This window comes from Pogoniulus pusillus, chromosome 12 (genome assembly GCF_015220805.1).
Source record: "Pogoniulus pusillus isolate bPogPus1 chromosome 12, bPogPus1.pri, whole genome shotgun sequence".
Classification (NCBI taxonomy): Eukaryota; Metazoa; Chordata; class Aves; order Piciformes; family Lybiidae; genus Pogoniulus; species Pogoniulus pusillus.
In genome coordinates, this window is record NC_087275.1 from 27,131,433 (window position 1) to 27,154,040 (window position 22,608).

A 22,608-nucleotide genomic window follows, 5' to 3' on the forward strand; every position below is an offset into this window, starting at 1 on the left:
CCCAACTGCATCTGAACCCCATGCACCCTCCTGACACAACTGTTGCCCTCTCCCTGTTGAGACTGGAAAGAGAATCATGAGAAAAAGGCAGAAATCTGGGTTAAGGAGAGTTTAATAGAACAGCACAAAGAGATGACAGCTGCTAGGGAGAACAATAACACTAATGAAATAAAATAGTGAGGGATACAAAATGCAGCACTGACCATGACAATTATTGGCATTTCACAGTTCCCTGCTTAAAGCACCTGAACTTGCCTCAGCCTGCCCTTCTCTTTTTATAGTGGCTATGATGTCAGTCTGGTACAAAATACCCCAGTGGCTGGTTAAAATGGCTGTCTTTGCTGTAGCCCCTCCCAGCTTCTCATGAAGGGGACAAAAACCAACCTCAACCCAAACCAAAAATGTAACCCTATCCAGGAGACACAGTCACCAAAACATCTGCTTGCTCCACACGTCCAAAGAGGTTGAAGTGTCAGGTTTACAGATTCAGTTTGTTAAAACGTGGAGGCAGAATTTCAATTTCTGATACTAAGCATCTCTGCTGTTAGTTCACACAAAACTCTGGTCTGAGTTGTTAGCAGTTCTAGTTCTGGTGACCTTGTTTGCTTCCTGCCATATATAACACAGAAGGTGAATTCAGGGACATTACAGATTCTGACTTACTTTTTTCTTTAAAAGTATAATTTAACAGGATGTTAGAAGGATGCTGATCTGATATAATATTGATACAAAAAATTATAACATGTTTTTAACAATAATGAATGGAAATTATAAAACTTTTCCTTTTCCTGTAGTCTTTTATTTTTAGTGTGGATAAACACTTCAGCATAAAAGAGTAAATATGCAGAAACATTAATTTCATGTTTTTATTACAGGATAGAGGAAGAAAAGAATATTTTAGCAGACTTTCAAGAGGACTTGAACAAGTTGATTTTATGGTTAAAGGAAGCAGACAGCACTATTGGTATTCCCCTTGAACCAGGGAATGAAGACCAGTTAAGAGACTGCCTTAGCAAAGTGAAGGTATTGTGAGCCTTATTCTTAATGTTTTCTTATTTTGTCAGTCATACATTGAAAAAAATCAAATTCTGTCTTCAGAAAAGACTTTTGCCATCAAATACAGCATTGATTTAACATTTTTTAGATAAAGCAGTACAATTGCAAATTTCAGGTACAAATATATACTGATCATACTACAGTAAGAAAAGTAATGAAAATGTACTGAAAGGAGAAACTTATTCTGTAATATTGCCATGGATAAATAACCCAAAATTAAAAGTATTATCTGCTTTAATTTGTATCTTGTTGTTTTACAGCTCACCTTGCTCTTTTGGAGCTACACAAAACAATACATCTTAGTGCAGCAAATAATAATGATTTGGCTTGCAGTGTGTCACCTGTTCATACCACCGGCTTATGTTAAAAAGAAAACCAAACAAACAACAATAAAAAAAAGACTTGAGAAAGTTTAGTTTTTAGTTAAATTATCCTTACTTGATATATAAAACTGCTTTGACAATATAAATTTGCAGTAACAGCACTTTGATGGAGAGGGGGTACTTTCAGGTGATGTTTTGGATCCCTTGGCATTACTTGGTTTTGATTGTTTGACGAACATTCACATATGCTCTTGAATATGAGGTGAAACTCTAGGACTTTTCACCACACATCATCTAACTGACTATTCACAACATTAAACATGTTGAAACTCTTCTCCAAAGTACATTTTTCATACTAAAAAAAATTAAAACTCATATGCACAGGCTACTGAGTGTCCATATGTGGAGCATATGTAACAATGATTGCATAGAGTCGTATAATGGTTTAAGTTGGATGGGACCTCAAAGATCATGAGAGTGATGAGACCTTGGAATGGGTTGCCCAGGGAGGTGGAAGTGTTTAAGGCCAGGCTGGATGAGGCTCTGGCCAGCCTGCTCTAGAGTAGTGTGTCCCTGCCCATGGCAGGGGGATTGGAACTAGATGATCCTTGTGGTCCCTTCCAACCTTGACTGATTCTATGATTCTGTGATCATCTAGTTCCAACCCACAGCCCTAATAATGAGAAAGTCCCTCTTATGGACTTTAGGGCTCTCTTTAGGCTTCATCCACTAATGGGGGAATTTATCCCCATCAGCTGGGGAGTTTTAGCCTTGTGTGTTCACAAAGCAATTGTTATTTTGTCTTGAATTGAGTTTACTCCTTCAGCTGATACACAAATCGATAAGGGTGAAGATAAGACAGATAGAAATTCTACCACAGTTCATCTTAACTGCTGTATTTGTCTGTTGCAGTTAAGAGCTGAAGAGCTGCCGCCACACAAGGGAATACTGAAACGATTAAATGAAACTGGAGGAATAGCACTTGGAAGTGCATCGCTGAACCCAGACAAAAAGCATAAGCTTGAGAGTACACTGAAGGAGGCTAACCATCGCTTGTTAAAGGTTAGACCTATTAGTGTTCTAACTGTAGGATAAAACTTTCATCTACAGCAAATATTTCCTTTATATATTTTCTGCTCTTATTTTTTCTCTGTGTGAGGAGGTATCAGTATGCATAATGAACCTGGGGAAGTAAAATGTGTGCAATACGCTACTGTGAGAAACAATGACATCTAGGCAAGATCATTAGTGCCTGAAGTGATGATGTTGCATCCAAATAGATTCCCTAAATTACAGGTCTGATGCATAAAGGTGAAATGTAGAGCACCATTTTTGTAGTGTGATTGTTTTAAGGGTGCAGCAAATATTCTGTCTTTTGTGATTCAGATGTGTGAGAGGCAGTAGCAAATAACTGATTGTCTTCATGGAAACACTTCTAATTCTCTCCTTTCTGCAATGCCAAGGTGAAATCTGCAATCAGTCTCGCATTCCACCTTTCTTCCAACATTAAGCTTTGAGTTTCAGTTTGTCTAGCAAAGTACCACTTCTTTTGCTTTCTGGGATCTATGTATTCGTGGAGAGAAATAAGGCAGGAGTTTGTTGGATTTTATTTTTATTGTATTGTTGAAGTACCATATTTTTGTCCTGGAAACTAGTGACAATGAATAGCAAATCTGGTAAAGAGGTAGGTAATTTGAGTGCTGTCATTTAACTTCTGCTTCCCTTGTAGCAGAAATGGTAGAAAGCATTGTCTAGAGGACCACCATCTGAGGTATGGATTAGCCTGGTGAGAAAAAGGCAGTGCTAGAAGCAGCTGAGGGACTTCTGTCAAGCCTGATGGTGAAGTCAGATTCTAGAACATTAACTTGTAGTGTCTATTTATTGAAGTTACCAGGATGCCAGGATAAAAATGAAGAGGGATTTGCTGTGGTTAGATCTTGGATTAAAAAAAAGGTGAGAAAATCTTCTTCCAAGGACCTTTCTAAAGAGACAAGGTAGACTTTCTGGTCAAGAATACTATGCCTTGGGGATTTTTGTTTCTGTTTCTGTGAACACAGATGGACTTCGAGCACAGACATGGGAACTCAACAGGAACCTATTTGACAGGGGACTCTGATTAGTTTCTTCCTAACAGAAACAGTCTGGCAAGGTTCAGAATATTAGCTAATGGCTAAGACAAAAGTGGATAATAAATATTGATCACATTCACAAACTCCAAGTTGGACATATAAATCATTATTTAGGTGCTTGGACAGAAGTATCTCTCTAGATATGAGTTTCTGAAATCAATACATAAAAAGAAGAATTCAGAACACCTCAAGATCGAAATAGTTGAAGTAAGCATGCACATGGCTGAATTTAGGCCCTGTGATTTCAAATCTGAGCTGTAGTGTTACAAACACAACAGTATTAGTTTCCAGGAGAAAAAACCCAAACTTTTAGTAAAATTACAAAGTATGTTTTAATGAAATCTGTGATGTGTCTTTGAGTGTGAAGCTTTTACTGATCGGTTGTATATACAAAAAAAATTGTGTTTCACTTTTTGCTTATTGATGCAGAAATGTTGGTGATTTCTTGTCACAGAGCAGCCATGAGGGCTGCTGGAAGTAGTGAGGTCTGGATGAATTATGGGGGACAAAGCTATTGTTTAGATAATCATTTGCTTTACAAGTTTGTCTCCTAGATCTAAGTAATGTTTCTGGCAAGGCTTGGAGTTTACCATTTCAAAACCTCTATTTACTTTTAAAAGAGATTGAAACCAGAAAATTGATCTTAAATTTGAGATCATTACTTAACCACTTCATTTGTATTTCATTTACCTATGGAGACACATAAAATTGTGTCATGGGTTGAGTGGGGGCTTGTGATTGGTGACTGTGTTAACTCAGGAAAAAACTAAGGAATTTTTTCTCACTGCTTTTGGCAGATGAATATAAAGAAACTTTAGGGCAGTGAAGCTGGGGAAGAGCCTAGAGAATTAATCTTATGAGGAGCAACTGAAGGAGCTGGGGCTGTTTAGTTTGAAAAGAGGAGGCTGAGGGGAGACCTCATTGCTATTTACAGCTACCTGAATTACATTGTGGGGAGGTTGGTGCTGGTCTCTCCAAGAGAGAATGGTCTCAAGTTGTGATTGTGTAGGTTTAGACTAGGTTGTAGGAAATTTTTTTTCCCAGCAGGAGTGATCAGGCATTGGAATGGGCTGCCCAGAGAGGTGGTTGAGTCACCAACCCTGGATATGTTTAAAAGTCATTTGGATATGGTGCTTGAGGATATGGTTTAGGGTAAGCCTTGTAGAGTAGGGTTATCAGTTGAACTTGGTGATCCTGAGGGTCTTTTCCAGCCTGAATGTTTCTGTGGTTAAAAAAGTAGTATATATTTTTAATTAACAGAAACTCAGTTTGAAAATAACAGGGCTCAAATTCATACATATTCTCTGAAGACCTTCTTTTTCTCTGAAATGTCTCTATTTCCCATATGGTCTTCAAATATGTTAAAAAAATAAAGAAATAAAAGGCAGCTCTTTTCTTGAGTTTCTGCAGTTGGATTTTCCCAAGGAAACTCAAAAGGACTTTTTTTTAATCATATTTTTTACTCACTATTTGGGTAGGAAGCCTTAATTTTTTTACTTAATCCTGTGAAATTCTGGCATGTGTAATAAAACTGAAAATCATGGGAAGAAAATCCACAAGCCTGATAGAGGGACATGCATTATCTTCCTTCAGTTATAGATCTGTAAGGAATGAAAAAAAAACCAGAACCTTGGTATCCAAAGCTCTCATCTCTGGCACTTTTCTACCAGACAAACTTCTGTAGGTCACCTGAGTATGGATCTGTAGTCAGTTATTTTGAGTGCGTAGTTTTTACGTTCCTCAAAGTACAACAGACCAGCGTCATCATACAAGGATTTTTTGCGTCTCTCCATCCCCTTCTAAGAATGTATCTTTAATCCTTTGTATCAGGCTGATAGTTTTGTTTTGCCTTCTGTTATCTCTACTAGAAATGAATTTGCACCAATCTACCCTTTACTATTATCTGGTATTGCAGGATGATACTGTTTTCCAAATAAGAAACATACATGACAGTTCCATAAATAATGTAAGGCAGGACCTTATCTGTCATAGACTAGAGTAATTCTCTTTATTTCAGAGAAGCTGTGACAATTTACACCAGCTAACAATGTAACTAAATAACTCCTAAGGTCGTGACAGATTTTTTGTTATGCCTTGATCTGCCAAGCAGGGGAATGGGGGACAACATCTGTGAGTCCTAACCTTCAAGGTGACGTATTTGAAATAAATCGTGTTCAAACCTTCTTTACAGTCAGAGAAACGATTGCCCTACAGCAATGGAAAGAAGCTGCGAAAAGAAATTGAGTATGAGAGGACTTGAAGTCACATAAAAGAATCTTTCTTTTTTGCTTCAGCATTGTCTGTGCTTTTAGGTGTTTGTATCACATGCTGGTGACCTTGAAAATAGGTGTAGGAAGAATTTATTTTTCCTTTGGATAGTAGTAATTTTTAAATGGCTTTTTTTTTTTAGACAACTTTATTGAATAGTGATTCTAACAGGCTGTTGCCCCAGACATAGTTTAAGCAGAGAATTAAGATCAAAGTCCACATTTGCAGGCATGATTTGTAGCCTTGTCTTACTTATTGTACCCTCTCCTCAGCCAGTATTTCCTGTAAAAATGAAAATAACACTTTGTGACTCTTAATCATATGAAAAATAAGGTGGGTTGCAACCATTTTTATACTTTCACATCAGTAATTTTTCATTTGTTTTCAAAGCATCTTTTGCTCTGATAGACAAGTAAGCTAACCACCTAGGGCTTCAAAGTGTGCAACAGGGGTACTAGGCACTGGAGTTTGTGATGAATTCAGTTCTTGTCATATACCACCTGCCAGGGTGCATAACAGATCTGTAATGTGTTTCTTACCTTTTACTGTGCAGTAAATAGATTGATAGATTAGGTCTGAGACCAGTGAACCATGGCATCAGAGGTTTGCTGGAAGGAGTTTATTACTCTTTAATATTATTCTTGGTCTGGTGTCAGCCAAGAGGGATGAGCTAGATTATCTGAAAGTAAGCTGGATGCCAAAATCAGCATTCTCCTCATTTATCCACCTTGGTCTTCACAACATCTACTGTATGTGTTAGGAAGGTTATTATGAGTGCCTGATGGAGACATTTTGTTTCTCTGCCTTTTAATTTGTCTGCTAGCGTTAGAACTAATTACTAGACGCTGAAGAGACTATTTCACTGTTTACGGTCACAGCAAATCAATTGGCTGTGCTATATGGACAAAAAGGAAATACAGAGTAGAGTGACATGGCTACAATTTGTCAATGTTTTCTTTACCACCAGGGAAAGTATAGGTCATCTTAGCTTGGGTGATCAAGTGTAGAGAAAAACAGATGTGCAAAGAAAGTGCAGAAAGGCAAAGTCATAACAAGGTTATAGTTCATGTGTTGTACCTTGCCTTGAGTAGTAATTATGCATAGATTACCTGTGATGACATGGAATTTCCAGGATGTCAATCTCACTTAGTTTCAGTTCACAGCTGGAATGACTACAATTGCTACTCTTGTCATTTGTGGGATGGATGGGAACGCTACAGTTTCATTTCTGTACTTTCAGTTTGAAATGATGATAGTATACCCATCATTTTGGGGATCAAAAGCTAAATATTTTCCTGAATTTGCTTTCAATTAATCACTGACCTGACTGCTTTAAAGATAATGAAGTATTACATTATGATAAATTATCTATGACAGTTTGTCATAGAGTAGGGCTGGCCACATTTCTGTTGATGCAGTCCAGGACATAGTTTACTCTCTGGTCTGCAAGTGCAGCAGCTCATGTTGAGCTTCCCATCCACCAGCACTCTCAAGTCCTTTTCTTCAGGGCTGCTCTCAAGCCAGTCACTGCCCAGCCTATATCAGTGCCTGGAATTGCCCAAACCTAGATGCAGGACCTGGCACATGGTCTTGTTAAACTTCATGAATCATAGAATCAATCAGGTTGGAAGAGACCTCCAAGATCATCCAGTCCAACCTAGCACCCAGCCCTATCCAGTCAACCAGACCATGGCACCGAGTGCCTCATGCAGTCTTTTCTTGAAGACCTCCAGGCACGGTGACTCCAGCATCTCCCTGGGCAGCCCATTCCAATGCCAATCACTCTCTCTGGGAAGAACTTTCTCCTAACATCCAGCCTAGACCTCCCCTGGCACAACTTGAGACTGTGTCCCCTTGTTCTATTGCTGGTTGCCTGGCAGAAGAGGCCACCCCCCACCTGGCTACAATGTCCCTTCAGGTACTTGTAGACAGCAATGAGGTTGGTATGGGCCATTATCTTCATCATCACCTAGAGAATGGTCTGTTGTTATGGACCAAATTTGATTGTACCGTGAATACTGTTACCTAAGCTAGCTCCCACCCTCTCAATTTTTCTATCATCTGCATGTTCCTTACAAAGGAGAAATTGTCACTTCCTTCAGTGTGCTAAACTGGGCAATTCCTGAAGTATAACCAAAAAGTAAAGGAAGTTCATTGTTAGTTGCTTTATGTCAGACATATCACCTCAATACTTGGCAGTTGCAGTCGCCCACTAGTGATTATTTTTTCCTATAATTCTTAACAGAATAAAATCTTTGTTACTAGGGAAGGACATAAATATTAGCTGTAGAGAAAAATCCAACCCACTGCAATTTGTCTACACTCTCTAAAAGTAAGGCAAACAAATCCCTGTTTATTTGCTTTGCAAATAATACAGTTTATCTGTACACCCACCATCTATCTTACTGCTCAATGCAGCTCATAGGCAGAAACTGTTGTTTGATACTGGTTCTATTACTGTGTTAATATCTTAGATCCAATTCCTTTACCAAACAAAGAGTTGGGATTTTTTTCTATAGAGAACTCTGTGAGCAAAACCAGTAACATTTATAGCTTGCATTTTAAAGTGCAAATTTCGAGTTCAATATGTTGTATAAATATTTGTCACTTACAGTGCCTTTTGGCTTTGTTTTGCTTGTCAGGCATTCTGGCAGGTGACAGTTTCTAGAAGATCCACAACCGCTTGGTGAATGTTTTTGGCAAGGTTCTCTCAACTGTAGGCAACAGCCTGAAAGAAAGTTTATGTTGAGATGTTTAGTTTAGCCATTGATTGATTGCCACGGTGAGCCGACTACACCTGGAAACTGAGCTTTCCCTACTGGCGTGGTTTTGAAAGTGAAGCATTCAGATAATTTGTGATGATAGGAAAAAGAGGGAAACATTCAGATAATTTGTGATGATAGGAAAAAGAGGGCTGCAGAAAAGGATGGTAAGGCAAAGCAACAGGCAAAAAGAGCTCTGTCACATGGAAAGAGCAAAAGTGAAGGTAGGACTATCATTGCATGCTAAACCATAAGAGATGTTAACTATGTGAGACAGGGTTCATCATACCCCAAAAGTAATGTGTTTCTCTTGAGATAGTACATCAAGGTTTGTGCTGGCCTGCTGGTTTATGTTCTCCTTTCAACATTATGTCAGGTTCCATTGTGCATGGGAAAAAAATCTTCTGCTGACTGTTAAGGCAGGCTACTAGTACTGTGAGGTGAATGATGGAGTTGGCTTGCCTCGTATATTTTAAGTAGATATGATATTGTCTGCTGTACACCAAGGAAAGAACAATTAAGGCATTGCATTTTTATTTAGAAATATTTTTCCTGCTAGAATATCCTGCATTAAGAGTCACTGCAGGAATCACACTGTAAACACTTTGTGGTTCCTTTAGGATTTCTGTAACTAAGAAAGGTAAAGAAAATGAAATAAACATATTAGATTATTTAGCAAAGATTTAAGGCAAAGGTTCTTATGTTCAAAAAGTGCCATTGACAAGAGGGAATTACTGAGGTAGTAGACAGTGGAATGAATGACAATTAGTTGCAAATGTTAAATAAAAAGAGAACTAAAAATCATGCAGATATACAGATCTGAGGTTGTTCAGCCTGGAGAAGAGGAGCCTCGGGAGGACCTTATTGCTGTCTACGACTACCTGAAAGGAGGTTGTATCTGGGTGGGGGTTGGTCTCATCTCCCAGGCAACCAGTGACAGAATGAAGGGACACAGTCTCAAGCTGCTTCAGGAGAGGTTTAGGCTGGATGTTAGGAAGAAATTCTTTGCAGAAAGAGTGATTGGCATTGGAATGGGCTGCCCAGGGAGGTGGTGAAGTCACTGTTCCTGGGAGTGTTTAAAAGAGTCTGGATGAGGCACTTAGTGCCATAGTTTAGTTGATTAAGTGGTGTTAGGTGATAGGTTGGGTTTGATGGTCTCAAAGGTCTTTTCCAACTTCACTTCTGTCATTCAAAAGACTTTGATATACACAATCTTGACTGCAAGAGTGGTGGAACACTGGAACAGGTTGCCCAGGGAGGTGGTTGAAGCCCTATCCCTGGAGATATTCAAGGTGAGGCTTGACAGGGCTTTGGGCAACCTGATCTAGTTGAGAATGTCCCTGCTTACTGTGGAGGGGGTTGGACTAGATGACCTTTAGAGGTTCATAGAATCAACCAGGTTGGAAGAGACCTCCAAGATCATCCAGTCCAACCTATCCCCTGCCCTATCCCATCAACTAGACCATGGCACTAAGTGCCTCATCCAGTCTTTTCTTGAAGACCTCCAGGGACGGTGCCTCCACCACCTCCCTGGGCAGCCCATTCCAATGGGAAATCACTCTCTGTGAAGAGGTTCCTTCTGACCCAAACCATTCTTTGTTTCTGTGATATTACCATGCAGAAAAAAATAAATCACTGGAGTGTAGGCTATCTTTATTTGCTTTTTTAAAGAGCTAGACAGCCACATGAAGCAGAAAATTCTTTGTTGCATTGGATTTGCAGAATGCTTTAGTCTTCATCATCAGAGAACAAGCAGAGGATTTTATTCTCTTTATCTCTTTTTCTTTTTAATAGAGAAGAAACTTGAGAATATTAAAAATGTATTGTTAAACTTTTAAAAAAGATCCAAAAACATGTGCCAAGTTCAGGTTCTGAGAGGCTTGTAGGGAGACTTGAAGCACTACCTACACAGCAAATAATACTCTTCCATACATATTTTTAATAGCATGCTTTCATCTTCCTCTAGTAATACAGTCTTTACTCCAACTTCATCAAAGACCCTATGGCTCATAAATATTCAGAGTTTAAAGAAATTGTGCAGATTTTGTTTTAAAGTCAATATTGAGTTTGTTAATGAAAATGGCTCAGTTAATTAACTAGATGGCATCCTAAACTGAACTTATATGAAACTCTTTCTTACACTGATTGTTTTTCATGAAGAAATGATGCATAAAAATTGACTTCTCCCCCTTCTACTTTTAAATCAGGTTTTTTGTATATACTCTAGGGATGGTGATTTTAAGCAGATAGAACCTTATGAACAGTGACTGTAAGAATTGCTATTTTATGCAAGCATCTTCCTAGTGTGATAGAAGTGTCAGGTGTGATTTTTCATTAAGTCTGGGTGGAAGCTTGCATTTAATAGTTGCAATGAGTTAAGATATTTCTTTATTGTAGAAGGACAATATAAACTGCTGCTTTCAGTCCAGTTATGCTGTGGGCTGTTTGCAGTGTAGTCAGCTATTTCCTTTTTCCCTAATACTTCTCTTTTTTCTCAGAAGTGGAATTGTAAAGTAAAAGCTGCATCTTGTTGTACATTTAGTAAGGAAAGCAATTTTTCAAACCTGGCCTTATCCTCTAAGACCATTTTCATAAAGTGTTTTGTATACTATGTGGTCCTTCCCAAGCCAAGCATATATGGAAATCATTACCAGCATTCACAGCTACTCTGCAACATACTTTTGCTCGTATTCTTTGCAGCTTATTGTCCTTTATCACAGCCTACATATGAAGAAAGCTAAATTTTAATCCCCTGTCAAATTCATCAAAATAAGATGCTTTCATTAGTGCTGTTCTGTTCTTGAGAGGTTGGTGAAGCAGCTAGCAAGAGAAAGGGATAACTCATCTAATACAGAGGGGAAATAATAATAATAGAAAACAGAACAGAGAACAATTTCCCTCTACTGTTAAAATGATGCAGTTTGGGATTTCTTTTTTCTCAGCACACTGAGGTGAAAATTCTTTGTCTTCTTTTTTGACAAATGACATATTGAGGAGATGCATCTCCTGATCTCTGTTCCCAATCAACTGAATAATTTCAGTGGCTTTCCTTACTTTCCTCAGCAGCTGTTGATAATGATATCAGTGCCTTACTAGTAATATAAATTCATTCATTTTCATTCATTTGCAATAACATTTCTGACTTCTTCAAGACTGTTCCAAATTTTTCATTCCTTCTTACTCTCTATACATGAATAGTATCAACTGCTTCATTTCGAGCATTGTTCCTGAATTACAAAATTGAACTCTTAAATCCACAGCTATTTTTTTATTGATACTGCTTTAATTGAATCTGCTTTCTGGATGTCCATAATGAATTAAACACAAAATGTGATTTTCCATCAAGTGATGTATTTATCCAAGTTCTTTCACCCTTTATACTTACTGTTAAGAATTGATATTCCTTTTCATCGATTCAGCTCTAATTCATCTGGAAGTGCATGCACATAACTGTGCATAGGATCTAGGAAGGGCAGGAGAGTCCTGGCACTGGAGTTGGCAGGGCTCATTAGGCGGGCTTTAAACTAGGTCTGAAGGGGGTGGGTGAGGAAATTACTCTCTCTGAGAAGGAGAGAGATGGAAGGAAACTAAGGACAATTGAATCGAGAGCCCAGCTGAAGTGTATCTACACCAATGCACGCAGCTTGGGTAACAAACAGGAGGAATTGGAAGTCCTGGTCCACCAGGGGGACTACGATGTAGTTGCCATTTCAGAAACTTGGTGGGACGACAGACATGACTGGGCTGTTATACTGGAGGGATATAACCTTTTCAGGAGAGATAGGCAAGGGAGAAGAGGAGGAGGGGTGGCCCTGTATATTAGAGAGTCACTCCATGCCATTGAGCTAGAAGTGAGGGATGAAGGGGTAGAGACCCTGTGGATTAAAATCAGAGGTAGGACTAATAAATCTGACATCCTGGTTGGAGTCTGTTACAGACCACCCAACCAGGATGAGGGAACAGATGAGATATTTTACAAACAGTTGGAGGCTGTCTCAAGATCTTCAGATCTTGTCCTTGTGGGTGACTTTAACCTGCCAGATATCTGCTGGGAACTTAATTCAGCAGAGAGGAGGCAGTCCAGGAGATTTCTGGAGTGCATGGAGGACAGCTTCATGACCCAACTGTTAAACGAGCCTACTAGGGGTCAAGCTCAGCTTGACCTGCTACTCTCCAACAGAGAAGGGCTGGTAGGAGATGTGATAGTGGGAGGCTGCCTGGGGTGTAGCGACCACGAGTTAGTGGAGTTTTCAATATACAGGGAGGTAGGGAGGCACTTCAACAAAACCTACACCTTGGACTTTAGGAGGGCAAACTTCAGTTTGCTCAAGGAACTTATTTCCAATGTCCCCTGGGCAGCAGTTCTTGAGAACAAAGGGGTCCAGGATGGTTGGACTTACTTTAAACAGGAGCTCTTGAAGGCACAGGAACTGGCAGTTCCCACATGCCGAAAGATGAGCCGCAGGGGGAGGCGACCAGCCTGGATGAGCAAAGAGCTCCTGAAGGAAGTGGGGGAGAAAAAGAGGGTATATCGCCTCTGGAAGGAGGGGAAGGCTTCTCCTGATGTGTTTAAGGAGGTAGCCAGACTATGTAGGAGAAAAATTAGAGGCTAAGGCTCAGCTAGAACTTAGGCTGGCCACTTCCGTGAAAGTTAACAAAAAACACTTTTATAAATTTATCAATGCTAAAAGGAAGGGCAAGAAGAGCCTCCACTCCTTACTGGACCAGGAGGGGAACACTATAACTGATGATGAAGCAAAGGCAGAGGTCCTGAATGCCTTCTTCGCCTCAGTTTTCAAAAGTAAGGAGAGAGGAGGAGGAGGCAAATGGCCTCTTAAACTGGGGGATGGGGTCGGGGAGCAGTGTGTTCCCCTGGAAATTCATGAGGAATTAGTTCAGGACCTGCTGAGCCATCTGGACACCCACAAGTCCATGGGACCAGATGGGATCCATCCCAGGGTGCTGAGAGAGCTGGCAGCTGAGCTGGCCAAGCCACTCTCCATCATTTTCCAGCAGTCCTGGCTCACCGGAGAGGTCCCAGGAGACTGGAAAATGGCCAACGTGGTCCCCATCCACAAAAAGGGTCGGATGGAGGAACCTGGGAACTACAGACCCGTCAGCCTGACCTCAGTGCCAGGGAAACTGATGGAGCAGGTTCTCTTGGGGCCAATAACTGCGCACCTGAGGGATGGCAAAGATCTCAGGTCCAGCCAGCATGGGTTTAGGAAGGGCAGATCCTGCCTTTCTAACCTGATCTCCTTCTATGATCAGGTGACCCGCTTGGTGGATGTGGGGAGGCCTGTGGATGTGGTCTATCTGGACTTCAGCAAGGCCTTTGACACTGTCCCCCACAGCAAACTGCTGGCTAAGCTGTCAGCCCGCGGCTTGGATGGTAACACTCTGTGCTGGGTTAGGAACTGGCTGGAGGGCCGGACCCAGAGAGTGGTGGTGAATGGTGCCACATCCAGCTGGCGGCCAGTCACTAGTGGTGTCCCTCAGGGATCAGTGCTGGGCCCCATCCTCTTTAACATCTTCATAGATGATCTGGATGAGGGCATCGAGTCAGTCATCAGCAAGTTTGCAGATGACACTAAGCTGGGGGCAGATGTGACTGAGCTGGAGGGCAGAAGGGCTCTGCAGCGGGACCTTGACCGCCTGCACAGATGGGCAGAGGCCAATGGGATGGGGTTCAATAGCTCAAAGTGCAGGGTGCTGCACTTTGGCCACAACAACCCCATGCAGAGATACAGGCTGGGGTCGGAGTGGCTGGAGAGCAGCCAGACAGAGAGGGATCTGGGGGTACTGATTGATACCCGCCTGAACATGAGCCAGCAGTGTGCCCAGGTGGCCAAGAGAGCCAGTGGCATCCTGGCCTGCATCAGGAGTGGTGTGGTCAGCAGGAGCAGGGAGGTCATTCTGCCCCTGTACTCTGCACTGGTCAGACCACACCTCGAGTACTGCGTTCAGTTCTGGGCCCCCCAGTTTAGGAAGGACACTGAGATGCTTGAGCGTGTCCAGAGAAGGGCGACGAGGCTGGTGAGAGGCCTCGAGCACAAGCCCTACGAGGAGAGGCTTAGGGAGCTGGGGTTGTTTAGCCTGGAGAAGAGGAGGCTCAGGGGTGACCTTATTGCTGTCTACAACTACCTGAAGGGTGGTTGTGGCCAGGAGGAGGTTGCTCTCTTCTCTCAGGTGGCCAGCTCCAGAACAAGAGGACACAGCCTCAGGCTGCGCCAGGGGAAATTTCGGCTCGAGGTGAGGAGAAAGTTCTTCACTGAGAGAGTCATTGGACACTGGAATGGGCTGCCTGGGGAGGTGGTGGAGTCGTCGTCCCTGGGGCAGTTCAAGGCAAGGTTGGATGTGGCACTTGGTGCCATGGTCTAGCCTTGGGCACTGTGGTAAAGGGTTGGACTTGATGATCTGTGAGGTCTCTTCCAACCTTGGTGATACTGTGATACTGTGATCTGTGAAATAACTAACTAAAACTCAAGTAGGAAATATCAGTGGAAAACTGGAGCATGTGAATGATCAAGGAGATTTGTACTGCCAAGATGAGCATATGGATCATTTTGCATCAAAGTAATCAGATTGGTATGGGGATGGAAGGAACAGAATGGTATGTCATTTAGGCTTCTTGTGAAGGAGGATCATCCAAGACATGAGGTTCAGATGGAACAGAAACAAGCAATAAAATTAATTTTAGAATTCATAAGGAGAGCAATTAAAAATATTTAGATAAAGCTCTGGGCTTTGAAAATATGCAATTATCCAAATTTCACAGTGTAGTCTCATGTTTTGCAAGATGTTATCATTTCTATGCTGGTAATTTATTGTAGGTTTTTTAGCAAAAATTGGAGTTCATGGGAAAGAAGTGGGAAATATCTCATAGTTAAATGAAGTACTGTGAAGTGCTGTGAAGACCAGAGTCAGTTGGTATAGTTAGGTTCTTCCCCTGCCTCCCAATTTAGAGCTTAAATACATTCTATTATTCTGTTGCTCGTCTTCCAATTAAATTAATTAACATCTGAACTAAAGTACAACATTTGAGAAGCATCATGTGTTTGAGATTAATGTTTTGGCAGGTATCATTGAGATGATATAGTTCTTTGGTGCTGAAATCAGAGTTTTTTCTCTGAAGGAATAACTTATACTTCTTGTGCTTTGCACTTGCAAATCCTTTTTGCCTTAAGTTGCAACCAAGGTACCTTTTCAGTGCTGATCTGCTGCAAAATCAGGGAAAGTTGACAAGATTTTAGCCAAGGGCTAAGGAAGATATTCCAACTGCAGTTATAATTTCTTCTTTCCCCCACTTCCCTTTGTGCCCTGTCTTCTTTGCCAAGCCTGTAACACTCTTTAATCAGGCATGTGTTTGGCCTTAGACAGCGAAATGAAAATCTCTCACATTTGGGCTGATTTTACTCTTCTGCAGGTTTTGCCCTATGGACACTGTTTCTATTGGTCTTCCCCCTTAGAAAAGGCTATCAGACTTCCTCTGATAAATTTAATGATCTTTCTTGAATAGAAGAGAGAGAGATGAGGAATCAAATGAGATGTAACTGAGTAAACATAGGGTGGATACCTCTGAGGCATAAAATGAATAAAAAGAGGATGAGGGAAGAGATGATGGCAAAAGCAAAACTGTAGAAGAGGGAATTGGACTGGGGTAGTAGCTGTTGCTCACTCATCTCTGAATACATTAAGCAGCCCAGAGCCAGCAGGGCAGTGGGATGAGCCTAGGACTTGCCAGCATCTGCATTCCACCTCAGGGGTGAAACTGCTGGAAATGCGAATAACAAGCTTGAAAGACTGTAAGTTAAAAAGTAGAGAAGTTTGTGGAAGCTCTTTCTCCTTGTGTTCTTTTCTGTCACAGAAAGGTTAGAAATCTGGACACTCAATGTCCATGTCCGTTACTCCATGGAGGTTTGACCAAATTATGCTACTGGTGGATTGCAGAATTAACTCTAGAAACAAGCTGTCCCCCAGCAGGCAGTCTGCAGCAGTGCCTTGCCTTGAGAGGTGGCTCTGTAATTACCTTAAACCCATCAGGCTCTAATTCAATCAAGCAGATTGAGTGTTCAGTATCAGAGCTTAAAAAAACCTGAAAGGCAAGCAAACAAAATCCCTGAGATGTGGAATCTAAAAATCTTATTCCCCCACAGTGGCAGGTAAAGTTACCTGGATTTTACAAGGTTATGCCTTGTTAAATGCTTATCCATGCTAAACGCTTGTCTGAGCTTTGCTGTAACCTTAACCTGGGTTTGAGTGAACTCCTTCATGTATTTATTTGCTGTTTCTCTTTTTATCTCAGTGGTAGGAGTAACTGATGTTAATTTTCTCTATGTAATGAACTGATTCAATTTGACTTAAATTTTCTTTTTTCATATTAAAAATACTATAATTCTATATTTGTGCTATAATTTTAAAGCAGGACTAAACTTGTGAGAAGAGCCTGCATTTCTTTACATCACAAGTTACCCTTTACTCTAGGTGGGATTTATTTTGCTTTCTCCTCTGTGGTTATTTTTTGAAAACAATAGGTTGAAGGACAGTCTGTCACCAAAATCTAATCCTTCATCTGTTCTTCTGAATTGAATATATCTTAGTACATCACTGGTTAATTCCACCCCCAAAACCCCACTATTCAAAATTTTCTTTCTCTGTCTTGTGGTAGACCAAATATTCTCAATTAGTATTGATTGGAAGGAGATTCATTTAAATCTCAGATCTTCAGAAGTCAGCTTGGATTTTTGTCTGCCTGTGACTACCCATATACTTTCAGTAGTATTTCTGTGGAATTTGCTTACATTAATATTAAAGCTACTAAACACTGGAGATTAACATTCCAAAGTTGTAAGAAAGATGAAACTAATCTGTGAAATTAGGCCAAGGTCTGCATAGATACTGAGTTAACACATAAGGGAACATGTGCATTTCTAAGTGTTTTCTTTCATATCTGGGGCCTTTCTGGAATAGGAGAGTTTTTATTATATTTAGGGAGATAAAAAAAGTAATTTGACTCACATGTTAAATTTTTATTAAATAGGATACTATGGGGTGGCTGTAGTGAGCAAGGAGATCATTTAATATATGGCAAATCAGCTTCTTGAATTCCAAATAGCACTTACCAGGGACCGTGTGGGCAGTAGGACAAGGGAGGTTATCATTCTCCTGTACTCAGCACTGGTTAGGTCACACCTTGAGTACTGCATCCAGTTCTGGCCTCCTCAATTCAAGAGAGATGTTGAGATACTGGAACGTGTCCAGAGAAGGGTGATGAAGCTGGTGAGGGGCCTGGAACACAAACCCTATGAGGAGAGGCTGAAGGAGCTGGGGTTGTTTAGCCTGGAGAAAAGGAGGCTCAGAGGTGACCTCATTGCTGTCTGCAACTACCTGAAGGGAGGCTGTAGCCAGGTGGGAGTTGGTCTCTTCTCCCAGACAACCAGCAACAGAAAAATGGGACACAGTCTCAAGTTGTGCCGGGGCAGGTCTAGGCTTGTTATCAGGAGGAAGTTCTTGCCAGAGAAAGTGATTTCCCATTGGAATGGGCTGCCCAGGGAGGTGGTGAAATCACCACTGCTGGAGGTGTTCAATAAAACACTGGATGAGGCATTTAGGACCATGGTCTAGATGACTGGATAGGGCTGCGTGCTAGGCTATAATTCCTCTAAGTGCTTCATTGTTGCTGGATTGAAACTATCCCATTCATTGATTTGTCATTTCTAATATTCTTGGCAGAGAAGAATGTGAGTAGTTAAATATCTGACTGTTTTGAATGCCAAATGACAGAAATAAGTCACCTGATCAGTACTGATGGTATATTTCTGCATTATTTTTCCTTTCTCCATATGTCTATTTGTGAATATTGTACTCAAGTGACAACTCTAAGTACCTTGTAAGAAAATACATAGATATTTAGATCATATCATATCATAGAACACCTTATATCATAGAATCAACCAGGTTGGAAGAGACCTCCAAGATCATCCAGTCCAACCTAGCACCCAGCCCTAGCCAGTCAACTAGATCGACGAGATGGAGAAATGTTAGAAATGATCCAAGTCTTGTTTTCACCATTTCTTTTCCTGAATAAAAAGTTACCTTTTAAAGCAGTGTAATAGACTGCTTTAAAAGGTAACTTTTTATTCAGGAAAAAAAAAAAGCTTTAGAAAAAATTGCTGATGCTTGGGCTTGATGTTTTTTTTTGTTTTGCCTGAGGTGGTTTTGTGTGTACACAAGTGTCTGGTTTTTAGGTTTTGAGTGAGTTGTGGGGTTTTGGTTTTTTGATTTTATTTTCCAGTTTGGGGTGATTGGGTTGGGGTTTTTTTGTGATTTGGGTTGGAGTTTTGTATTTTTTTTAGTGTGTTTGGGGTTTTTTTGTTGGGTTTACTTTGTGGGTTTTTTTTGTTGTTGCTTATAGGAAAGAGTCTGTTTTAACTGACTTGCAAGATACCAACCACAGTAATTTGATTAGTGGTTCTATTCTTTCTTTTCCTTCTTATCACTGTACAGACCTTTTGTTTTAATATATAAGTGTGTCAGTATGTAGTGTTATATTGCTTTATCTAAGACTTCTTTTTTTACACACACCTAAAAATAATTTCTCATATTATTTTCAGGTGTCCAAAGATCTTCCAGAGAAACAAAAAGAAATAGAGATTCTGCTAAAGGATTTCATCGATCTTGATCAACAACTAAATCAGGTGATATTGTGGGTAACGCCTGTCAAGAACCAGCTGGAGCTTTACAACAAAGTGGGTCAGCCAGGAGCTTTTGATATTAAGGTAAAATTTCTTCCATTTTTAAAAAGAATCATGAGGTTTAGTAGTCAAAATGTCAGTTGCAGCATTGTCTGTATGGTTTGCATTAACAATATAGCTTTGAGACAGAAGTCAGCCACGAGTCCCAAAAATTCTATGAATTAAGGGAGGCTTTTATTCTTTTCCATAAAATGATTTCTAGTTGTGCTGGTTTGAGGCCAATTGGAATATTTTAATGACAAAAATTAGATCATTGGTTGTGAAAAGAAAATAATGGTGAAGTTTGTATCATTCATTGGTTTGCTGAGAGGAATAAAAAGCTAAAGGGTAAATAATCTTATCCATGCTGGTCTATGATGCTGGTTCTGTTTGCTTCCTCTTAACTCTGATGTTTTCTCCATTAATCTTGGCTAACAGAATACAACATAAGCTTTGCTACTTGTTTTGTTTGTTTCTCTGGAAAAGTAGAGGGAGAAAGATTGGGTAACTTTGAGCCCTTCTGGGCAGTTTCCTTTGTCCAGGAGGGAGTTTAAGTTTCTGTATTATTACATATTTGTATATAATTGCAAATACTTGTAAATGTATTGTGTATATATGCTTGTATGTTTTGTTTTGCTGTAAATATAGCTTCATCTTACTTCCAAGCCTTCTGGTAAAATTCAGTAGTGGGGGAGGGGGAAAGTTCCTAACCCATGTCACTAGTGAAAGGGCAGTGAAAGTGCCAGTGATTCCAAGGTGAAATATAATCTGTGCATATAATCTAGCATTTTGGCCATATCATCGACATGAAAAAAAAAAGTAGCCCCAAAATTTGATACAGCAAATTTTAATGCTAAGTGAACTAAAATTCAGAATATCAGTGTTGGACAATTTAAACTTTTTCAATCCACTTAATATGACCATATGAAAATAATGTTAGGGCTATATGATGGTCCTCATATTGCAAGTAAAGATATCTAATGGCATAAGTAGCATTCCGGTAGTCAATATTTGCCATTGGAATGGGCTGCCCAGGAAGGTGGTGGAGTTGCCGTCCATGGAGGTGTTGAAGAAAAGCCTGGCTGAGGCACTTAGTGCCATGGTCTAGATGACTGGATAGGGCTGGGTGCTAGGTTGGACTGGATGATCTTGGAGGTCTCTTCCAACCTGGTTGATTCTATGACCTTGTAATTATGAGCAAAATACTTGTACTCTGGTCCTTGATATGTATTTAAGTATTTTAAGAATGCTTGTTTATGGCTTGCGTGAGGCCAGAGAAATCAGGGGTGAAAAATGTTGATTAGAATCATCTGGCCTGCTGGGGCTATCCATAGACCTTTTGTCTTTGTATTTTGTCTATTCATATATGATCTTAACTTCACATGAACTAGGGGGATATTTCAAATGCAGTAGCTTTTTGAAATCCATGAAATTTCTTTTGGTTTCTTGTCAACTAAGCATCTTGTTCATCTAATATTAAACAAAAAAAAACAAAAAACAAAACATGAGGTTTGTATTGATTTTGATTCAATTTTCAGGAAAAAAGAAGGAAATTATGCAAATTCTATTGCCTTGTGTGAAGTTAAACATCTTCAGAAGCAAGTGGTATTTGATTTTTACCAAGCATGTTTATTAAATTAATTTACAAGAAGTATTTAATATGAAAACATCTTCTATGTCATATAATCATATCATATAAGCAGGGAATCTCAAGTCCTGTTGCAGTCCTATAACTGACAGAATGAGTTCAGCAGTGACATTCATTCCCTTTTTATTAGATAAAATTAGGTATGGCTCATTAGAATTGTTTGTATGTGTACTGAAAGAGTGATGGAACTTTGCTTTCAAGAAATTTGTCCTTAATTTCTTTAACTTTTTTTTTTTCATTCTGTCTCCTTTATTTTTACAGTGTTTCTACCATTAAATTTCACTTAAGAGGGGGGCTAGATTATAAGAGATTTGCTTTCTGCTTTGCTCTTTCAATCCTCTTTTGATAGTCTGATAGGAATATTTCTGAAAAAAAAAACCTGTTGAAAGTAGAGAAAACATTCTTTGAAAATCAGTACTTGTGAAGTGATGGGATTAAATCATGTGTTTCTGGAAAGCTCCAAAGAAAGGCAAATGAAGTTTCTGTCCATGAAAAGGCCTGACATATTTCTTTTATGGATAAAGTTAGATTACTTAGATTTAAAGCTTAACCAGTTTTCATTGTAGATGAAACAACTAGTTGTTTATCCTGTTGTAAGGGCTGTAAGCAAATGAAGTGTGTTAGCTTTTATCTCTGTGTTTTCTATCTGGATTGTCTTTATACAGTGAAGGTTTGACATCTTAAAATGTTGTCATCTGAAGGCTTATCCAGACTGTAATTTACTCCAAGATCAGAAACTCTTACATTAAAGACTCCATATTAAGTATCTCTGTAGGCAAATGGGATACTTACAACTTTTTAAAGGTTAAGAATAAGCATATTAGAAGTTTAAAAACTGTTAGTCATGACAAAACCCACAACAAAATGAACACCTATAACTCAGGAAAGCAGCCTGTTTGTGGCAATACTGAGTTTTATGCTCAACTTCAAACACATATTATAGAGCCATGCTAAGATGCTGTCCTACACTGGCTCAAACACATTCATACAGATGATTCTAAGTCATTGTTGATGTGATTATGTATATTTTTTAGTTACTATCCTGTAGAGCTAATGTTACCTTTAAAAAAATAAGGAAATCTTCATAATTACTTATGGAAAGGATTCAACAAAGTCTTTTGTCCTGGGGTTTCCAAATAGTGTATAAATATTCAGCGTTTGTTCTACCACCATGTAACATCCTTCTTGTATATCCAGAGGACACTGAGGTATCATCTGTTGGATTTAATAATTGTGTGATTCTGATGGCCACCTAGTAAACAGTTATTAATATCCTTAGAAAAGAGATGAGGTGAGAAATCTTACAGAGAGTCTTTTTGCTATTCTAAAAACTTGGAAGGTAGGAAGTTGAGATTTAGACCTGACAATCAAACCTGTGAATATAGCACTTGAGAGAAAAAGGTTAGACTCATGTAACTTCTCAGGGGAAAAAAAAAACAGGTTATTTTTGTTTCAGGATTTACAATCATAACTTACAAATTTAGGTTTCATCTGGGACATTGTATTTTATGAAATTACTGTCAGTGTTCTCCATACTCATACTGAGCCTGCAAGACAATGTTCTTCTCTTTTCAGCTATTAAATCCACTCCTATATATATATATATATTGTTTTCTGTGGGTGTTTTTTTTTCTTTTGGCAAAATAGTTCCAAAGCTGACTTTAAGTGGTGAAGATCTGGATGTAAATT

The 22,608-nt window shown here is 39.6% G+C and overlaps 1 protein-coding gene across 22 annotated transcripts in view; it reads left to right on the forward strand.

Annotated features, from left to right (window-relative positions):
* DMD (dystrophin) overlaps positions 1–22,608 on the forward strand; it is a 1,274,903-nt gene that overhangs the window by 845,020 nt on the left and 407,275 nt on the right. For all 22 annotated transcript variants that reach the window (XM_064151948.1, XM_064151957.1, XM_064151959.1 and 19 more), the window contains 3 exons: positions 876–1,023; positions 2,292–2,441; positions 19,152–19,316. In XM_064151948.1, coding sequence (XP_064008018.1) covers positions 876–1,023; positions 2,292–2,441; positions 19,152–19,316 — 463 coding nt within the window. The remainder of the gene's footprint in view (positions 1–875; positions 1,024–2,291; positions 2,442–19,151; positions 19,317–22,608) is intronic.